The sequence below is a fragment of the Hippocampus guttulatus genome, chromosome 21 (assembly GCF_054856545.1).
Source record: "Hippocampus guttulatus isolate MCC_2025c chromosome 21, RoL_Hgut_1.0, whole genome shotgun sequence".
Lineage (NCBI taxonomy): Eukaryota > Metazoa > Chordata > Actinopteri > Syngnathiformes > Syngnathidae > Hippocampus > Hippocampus guttulatus.
The window spans coordinates 2,060,250-2,068,339 of NC_141281.1; the positions used below are offsets into that span (position 1 = coordinate 2,060,250).

At 41.1% G+C, this 8,090-nt stretch overlaps 1 protein-coding gene across 2 annotated transcripts; it reads left to right on the forward strand.

Moving 5' to 3' along the window:
* Positions 1-1,127: 1,127 nt before the first annotated feature.
* LOC147186671 (phospholipid scramblase 1) lies at positions 1,128-7,850 on the forward strand. Of its 2 annotated transcripts, XM_086102448.1 has the most exons (8): positions 1,128-1,210; positions 1,637-1,716; positions 2,180-2,222; positions 3,266-3,300; positions 3,421-3,486; positions 5,291-5,452; positions 5,758-5,919; positions 6,789-7,850. In XM_086102448.1, the coding sequence occupies exons 2-8, from the start codon at positions 1,648-1,650 to the stop codon at positions 6,816-6,818; spliced, it is 567 nt and encodes a 188-aa protein (XP_085958574.1). In that variant the 5' UTR covers positions 1,128-1,210; positions 1,637-1,647; the 3' UTR covers positions 6,819-7,850. The 2 variants fall into 2 exon arrangements, with proteins under 2 accessions (XP_085958574.1, XP_085958573.1); XM_086102447.1 differs by having other exon boundaries at positions 3,266-3,486.
* Positions 7,851-8,090: the final 240 nt, after the last annotated feature.

Sequence of the window (8,090 nt, forward strand, 5' to 3'; positions counted from 1 at the left end):
TTGGAAAATGGGAGAAAAAAAGGCCATTTGTGCATTAGACTTAGTGGTGACCATGGGGTTGGGCATTAGTAGCTCAATACTGTCCTCTAGTGGGCATTTGACAATTACATTAATACTGTCTTACTCTGGATACAGATTGCTGGAATAATTATAGTGTATAGTTTAGATTATAATATTTGAAATGCGTTCAAATAAAACGGTAGAATAGAGGCTCAAAGTAATTATAATGCAGTTTCTTTTTAAAAACTGCAGAAAATGCTTGTGTCTAATTTCACCCTAATCAAAATGAATCATAAATACAACTGAAATATTAAAATGCATGTTATATACTGTATGTATAATAAATGTCATAAATTCAATGGGGGAAAAATATAATTTTACAAGAAGTAACATCACAACAATAAAATGTAAATTTGATCAATAAAACAAAATACACATTAAAAATAAATGACAATATCATAAAATATCTTCTAGGATATTTTTTTTATTACAAAAGATGCAATTTTTTGTGTGAATTTCAATCCTAGTGCAAAAAAAACTAATTATGGTTGCATAATTGTATTTTTTCATATTAGTGGTAATTGGTAATAAAAAATAAATAAAACAACTAGTATTTTGGGGGAATATTGAAAAAAAGCCGTGAAATTTTGTGTTAACTGACTCAAATTAAAAAGACTAATATTACTAATAGTAAATAAGCAAATACTTGACGAGAACATGTCAAAATAAATAACAATAATGTTACAACTAATTATGATCATAATGAATAAAATTAGCCCAAAGGTCGAAGTAAAAGATTAAACCTGCTTCAATGCAGTCAAATTAATAATCATAACAGATAATATAGTTAGATACACTAAATTCAACGAAAACAATAAATATTAAATAGACTTGCATGGATTTCTTTGCCAAAAATATATTCAGAATACTACAATATAAATTCAAAAATTTCAACACTGGCACTAAATAATGCATACAATAATTTAATAGTTACTTTAGTTTTAAAACGAATTTCTCTCGGGGTTTTATTTTTGCTCCATGATTGCGTAATCTCCAGTCGGAATCGACTGCAGCCTATTCATTTGACGCCTCGTCATTGGCTGCCGAGGACAGGAAGTGTTATGACGTCGACCAATGGGACGAGACGTTTATTCTAGGGGTTTAGTTCCGGAGTGGCCCGTTATTGATGCTAGTCGTGGCCCGAAAATCGGTGAGTAGTAGCATTTTCGGAGGCTGTACAGCTGCGTGCATGTGACGTCATCTGACACGTACGTCCACGGATGTTCGCGGCGCGTGACAGTGGCAAGAAGGGCGCGCGCTTACGCTCATCTCAACCTCCGAACGTGACGTTGGACGTCGCCACACGTTTGACCCACTTATCCGCCCAGAATGGCCCCGACATTCAAACGGGTTGTCGTTGTGTACTCAAAATGATTATTTCATCTAACGATTATTTATTATTCACCGATGTCGCTGACATCACTTCCCGCTTTTGGAAAACGTACTATTGATCCACTGATGGCGTGATTAAAGACCACCTGCCGCGGATCTTGTCTCCGTTTGTTTATGACTGTCAGCCCTGAAATGAACGCAAGAGGGCGCCAGATCTCAGTATTGACTTGTTTTTCCTCAACAGGTTGAGAGGACATGAACATGTACCAGGTTCCCAGCCCGGGAATACCAGGCTGTCCACCTGGACTGGAATACCTGACTCAGGTAAACGTTACATATTCTTATTTATTCTATTATTTTATGCATTATTTTTATGAGTAGAAATACAGAGGTGGCACTCATACTCTACAGCCTATTGAAGTACAGCAGACATTTGTGTGGAAAAAAAACAACAATTAGGTAAAAGTACATATTGAAGCAGGAGCGCAGAACATTCAAAGAGAAGTACAAATAAGTAATTGATGAGTTCATATATAGTTGATCATGAAATGTAGCCAAACAGCCATCCCACCCTATGATGGTACTACTCATCTGTTTGTTTGACACTAGCAGAGGTCTGGCTCAATTGATAGTGATGGTATTGCTAAAACAACCAATATAATGGTGGACAAAGACTTTTGCGTACTAGTTTCAGCCCAGTAAAGTGAACCCCTGCATATTTGTGGTTCGCCATTTGCAACATTACACTGTGATCTCCATGATAATGTTTTCAGTGTCTGCTTTCTAGGTGGACCAGCTACTTATCAAACAGAAGGTTGAACTTGTTGAAGGTAAGTAGCAAGCACGGTTTCGTCATATTTTTTCCATTTGCGAAAACTACGGTAAAAACACATGCGCAGTTGAGGTGTTATCCCCTTAAGTCAAGTCAAGTCAACAGTATTTATAGAGCACTTTCAAACAGCCATCGCTGCATACAAAGTGCTGTACATGGAGCAATTTAACATGCACAATAAACAGTAAGACAAATCGGTAATAAAGGCGGTAGAAAGCACCAAACAGTAAAACCAAGAACAAATCTAAGTCATGCTGAGTCGAATGCCAAAGAATACAAGTGAGTTTTGAGGAGGGTTTTGAAGATGGGCAGCGAGGAGGCTTGCCGAATGTTCAGTGGGAGGTCATTCCAGAGAGAGGGACCAGCAACAGAAAAGGCTCGATCCCCTCTGAGCCTCAGTTTAGTTCTTGGTACTTCTAATAAGGTCTGGTCCACAGACCTGAGGCGCCGGGCAGGTGTGTAGGGGCGGATGAGCTCAGAGAGGTAACGTGGCGCGAGATTATTCAGAGATTTGAAAACAAATAAGAGGATCTTGAAAATAACTCTAAAATGAATGGGGAGCCAGTGAAGGGATGCCAGAGTAGGAGTTATGTGCTCCCTCTTACGAGTACCAGTCAAGAGGCGAGCAGCGGCATTCTGGACCAGCTGAAGGCGCTTAATGGAGGACTGGCTGACTCCAAAGTAAAGGGCATTGCAGTAATCGAGCCGGGATGTGACAAAGGCATGAATTACTGTCTCAAAGTGTTCATGTGAGAGGAGAGGTTTTATTTTGGCCAGCTGTCTAAGGTGAAAGAAGCTGGATTTAACAACGGCACCAATTTGCCGATCGAGTTTGAAATCACTGTCCAGTTTAAGGCCCAAGTTTGAGACTGTTGACTTAAAATAAGGAGACAGGGGGCCCAAGTCTACAGGATGGAATGTACAAGGGCCACTGGGACCAAACAATATCACCTCTGTCTTCTTTTCATTGAATCTCAAGAAATTTTGTGCCATCCAGGTTTTGATTTCACACAGTAGCACGTCAATTGTCGGCCCTCACAGCTCTCGTCGGATTCGAGAGTAACAACAAATATGAGGTGCGTAACTCCATTGGCCAGAACGTGTTTTACGCCGTTGAGGAGAACGACTGCCTGAGTCGCCAGTGCTGTGGTCCCATGCGCCCCTTCTCCATCCACATTCTGGACAACTTCGGACAGGAGATCATCACTGTCACCCGCCCGCTCAAGTGCATGTCCTGCTTCTTCCCGTGCTGTCTACAGGAGGTAAGACCATGCTCACATTTCTTATATTGATCTAAAACGGCGCCATTACGGGTGTGGCAGTCTGCAGCTCCACGTACGCTGTCACTTCAAAACCATAGACACTAAGGTGGATTCAATGATGATGTCGCATTGGGTCTCGGACATTACAATGCAACTTCCTCGTAGCACAGACCTGACAAATCCATCCATCCATCCATTTTCCGAACTGCTTGATCCTCACTAGGGTCGCGGGGGGTGCCGGAGCCTATCCCAGCCGTCTTCGGGCAGTAGGCGGGGGACACCCTGAATCAGTCGCCAGCCAATCGCAGGGCACACAGAGACGAACAACCATCCACGCCCACACTCACACCTAGGGACAATTTAGAGCGTCCAATCAACCTGCCATGCATGTTTTTGGAATGTGGGAGGAAACCGGAGCACCCGGAGAAAACCCACGCAGGCCCGGGGAGAACATGCAAACTCCACACAGGGAGGCCGGAGCTGGAATCGAACCCGGTACCTCTGCACTGTGAAGCCGACGTGCTAACCACTGGACTACCGGGCCGCCTGACCTGACAAATCATTGTTCAAAAGAAAACAAATATACAACGTATGTGATCGTATAGCAGTGGTTCTCAATTATTTTCTGTCATGCCCCCCCCCCAAGGAAGAGGAAAACATCTCGTGCCACCCCCCCCCCCCACACCCCTGCACAACTATAAATAGTATCATTTGTCTATGAAATTGTTATAAGTACACCTTTGCATAACACTGTATCCTTATTAACGTATAAGAGAATAAAACAAGAAAGAAATATGGACCAACTTTATGGACCAACTTACAACAAAGAATAGCTTTAGTAACTGGAACAGAAAAGATTTAAAGTGCATCTGAAATTCAAAAATAACATTAAATCCTTAATTTAACCAATATTTTTGGACTGACCATGTCAAACCATACGACACTGAAAAATAAAATTACATAAAATCAATAACTAATAATGCCTTCAAACTAATCAACATTATCTCAGGAGCACAATATTTAAAAAAAAAAACTTTAACCAGCAAAACAAAAACATAAAAAAGAATTTGTGCTTCTTTTTTTTTTTTTAATCAAAGATGATGTCTGGATTAATGGCTACAATGAGCACATTTTGCAATGCACAGCTTTTCGAAGCGAGGTTTGAAGCAAGACACAGCAACTCTCGGCTCCTGCTCAATGTGTAGCCGGGACCTGTACAGTATTTTAGTTTACTGAAGTAGCAGTCACAAAGCGGCATGATTGTTGGCAATATTCGGCACGTTTTGGGGTGTAATGTCTTTAAGTGACGCCTTAATTCATTTGGCTCAATGATGAAGTCGCATTGGGTCTCGGACATTACTGCGCAACAGACAAGCACTTGCTGTTCAATTCCACAATGTAAAAACTCTCACTCCACAAAACGTAACTTTAATAACAACACACAAAGCAATGTGGGCTTGGAACAAATCAGGGAATTACTTTGGCACACCACACAGTCGAAAGAGAAGACAAGGTGAAATATTCTTATAAAATTGTTGACTCACCAATGCAACTTCTTCGTAGGTCTGCCTGATGCTACGGCGGGAAGCAGGCGCCATACTGTGCGCTGTTGCGTTACTTCCGTCATAATTTAATAACTTTATGCATCACAAATAATGATATGATAATGAATAATGATCATTTTGATTGATTCTCTTCTCAACTGTGACCAAATCAAAGTAAATGTAGTCTGCAAAGTACCACTTGTATTCTGAATCTAATTTCTACAGTATGTGATTGTTCAAACGATTTTTATTTTTTGTAGTTGGAGGTGCAGGCCCCCCCGGGAAACACGGTGGGGTACGTCATGCAACAGTGGCACCCCTTCTCCCCGAAATTCGTCGTCGCCAATGAACACACGGAGCCGGTCCTGAAGATCCACGGCCCCTTTTGCGGATGGAGCTGCCTTCCAGATGTGGACTTTGAGGTGGGTCGAACCAAACACGGCAATCCCTTCATGTTGTCCGGAGTTCGTTCATGGGCATCTCTTGAGGCGCTCAGTGATTCTCCGGGTGCTCAAAGCTGATTCTGCTGAACAGGGATTCAAGGTCATTTGTACAGAGCTCGAAGTAACTGAACTGTAAATATCACACGCCTGTTTTTTTTCCCCTCGCTGTCTTTATGAGCCCCAAAACTGGCGTCATTGGGCCAACGGGCAGAAAGCCTGGAATTGAATGGGAATCCGGCCATGGTTTCATAGGCAACGAATACAAAGTTTGTGTCTTCTTTTAGATTCTGACCATGGATGAGGTCAGCAAGATTGGGAAAATCAGCAAGCAATGGACCGGCCTCCTTCGGGAAGTGTTCACAGATTCTGACAACTTTGGTATCCAGTTTCCGATGGACCTGGACGTCAGGATGAAGGCTGTCATGATCGGGGCATGTTTTCTCATTGTAAGTATTCCACTGTGACACACACACATACACACACAAAAAAAACATTTCCGGTCCCTCATCCACCTTTCCGGATATTTTGAAGTTTGCAACACTGCTTGAGCTCTCAGCACAATTTCCTTCCTCAATTTTGCCAAGTTGATGACATTTTTGATCAAAGGGTCCACCTGAGTAGTTTTACCAGAACATCCTGAATATGTCTGGAAGGATCGCGGAATCTCCAGCTCCCAAAAAAAGAAAAAAAAAGAGAGAAAAAAGCAAGATTTAGGTCCTCTTATTCATTCAGTCTGACTATTGGGACGGGGCCTCTTGGGCTCAGTGTTATATTAGACAAGAAGTCATTTTGTATCCATTTTGAGGCACTATTTTTGCAAGCAATGTCTGTGTTCTGGTGCCAGGCTGTGGCATATTTTGAAGAATAGTAAGAATAATGAAGAAAAAAAAAGGTCGGACATAAGGATCCACAAAGGACCTGTGGGTGATTGCATACATCAATGCACAGCTAGTTGTCATTCTTTTACGAGTGAAAGGTGAGCAATTGTCTGTTCTGTGTCAGAGTCAACTCTAACGGGCTGAAAGGTTTCCTCTGAGATGACTTTTCCGTTCGCTGGCTGTCGGAAATGTTCCTGTAGTGACCACTCTTTGTAGCGCTTGGCTCGGATTTAGTTGGAAGTGTGACGTGAAACTAACCGCCTTCACCATAAACTTAAAACTGATTTTCAGCCCCCTCTGTGTCTTCCAAACGTCAGAACGGTTTTTACAGCTAATTTAGAGGACATGGCAGGCAATTCAACTTTGGTGCTTGCATCGTTGTCAGTTTACCGTTTTCTCCATTAACATCCGTTGCTCTCCCCTTTTCTTTTTTGCAGGATTTCATGTTTTTTGAGACGACTAACTGAGGAGTTAAACAACAACAACAACAAAAAACGTTATCATGCAAAGCTGCTGGAAGGAACAAGGCCACAAAAGTCCCCACAAAAAGTGAGCTGTGCCGAATACATTCATGTGTCAGAACGGTCCTCCAACGAATAGCTTAACAGAAAAGAACATTTACGTTCTAAGAAAGCACGACACGAAGAAACACAGACGTGAAGATACAAGGTTTGTTTGTTTTTTTTTAGTTGCTGTAGTCGGATTTGAACTCTTGTCAGGCTTATGTTAACTTTGGGAAGCCTCGGTTACTATGGAAATTATTTTGTGTAAAAAAATAAAACGTCATTTGTACGATTCGGTGAGACTACAGCGTTGTGTAACATGGTCCTCAAATTCAAATAGTGGACTAAGTACGTGTCGTGTTTGAACAAAAAGCACTTATTCAGTGTGTCGTTTGATTCCACAGCACGACACGCTTCTGCGCTGCTTTATGTGTGTGCTTTCAGTTAACTTTTAATTTAATGACAATACGTTTCACCTACCAAAAAAAAAAAAAAAAAAAAGATACCGGATTTGATAATGATTTAAAGTGTATGACTCGGCCTCCACCACAAGGGGTCGCTAGCGCTTCCTGTAAGGCACATTCCCGTGACCGCCAAGCCTGCTCGATGCAACTATGGATTGTACAAACACATACAAAAAAAACATAAACCTGATTTCTTCTAGGCATTGACATTTTCTATGTTGAGTCACCATTGTTTCACTTCGTACGCGCACTGTACTCTCGAAAAAACAGTTACAAATGGTCATTATTGATACTTTGAAGTTTTTTTTCTATAAATATGCAGATTCTTGATAGTTCTGTTTGCTTTGGTTAACGTGTGTTCAGTTGAACTGTTTGATGATTAACAAAATATTTGTATGCCTCAGCAGAGATTTTTTTTTTGTCACGAGTATTTTCTTGATATTGTGGATGAATTTTGCTGTCTGTTACAACCATTTCTGGTCTGAAATAGTTGGTGGAATAATAAAAAGAGAAATAAATGTGACTAACTTTCCTTGAGAAGGCTGAGCTGATCATATGCGTCTCGTGTGTGGACTAATAGTTGCTACGCCACCTTCAGGCTATTAAAACCTACTTTGTGAGTAAACTACAACCACACTGTCTTAAATTTAACGTACTAAGTTGTGTACAAATACAGAGAGCCTAGACGTCATGGAAGTAGTCAATGAATGTGAATAAACTTCAATAGAGGAAATATTTTTTAAAAATGGATCTTGTGTATGACATGCAAGAT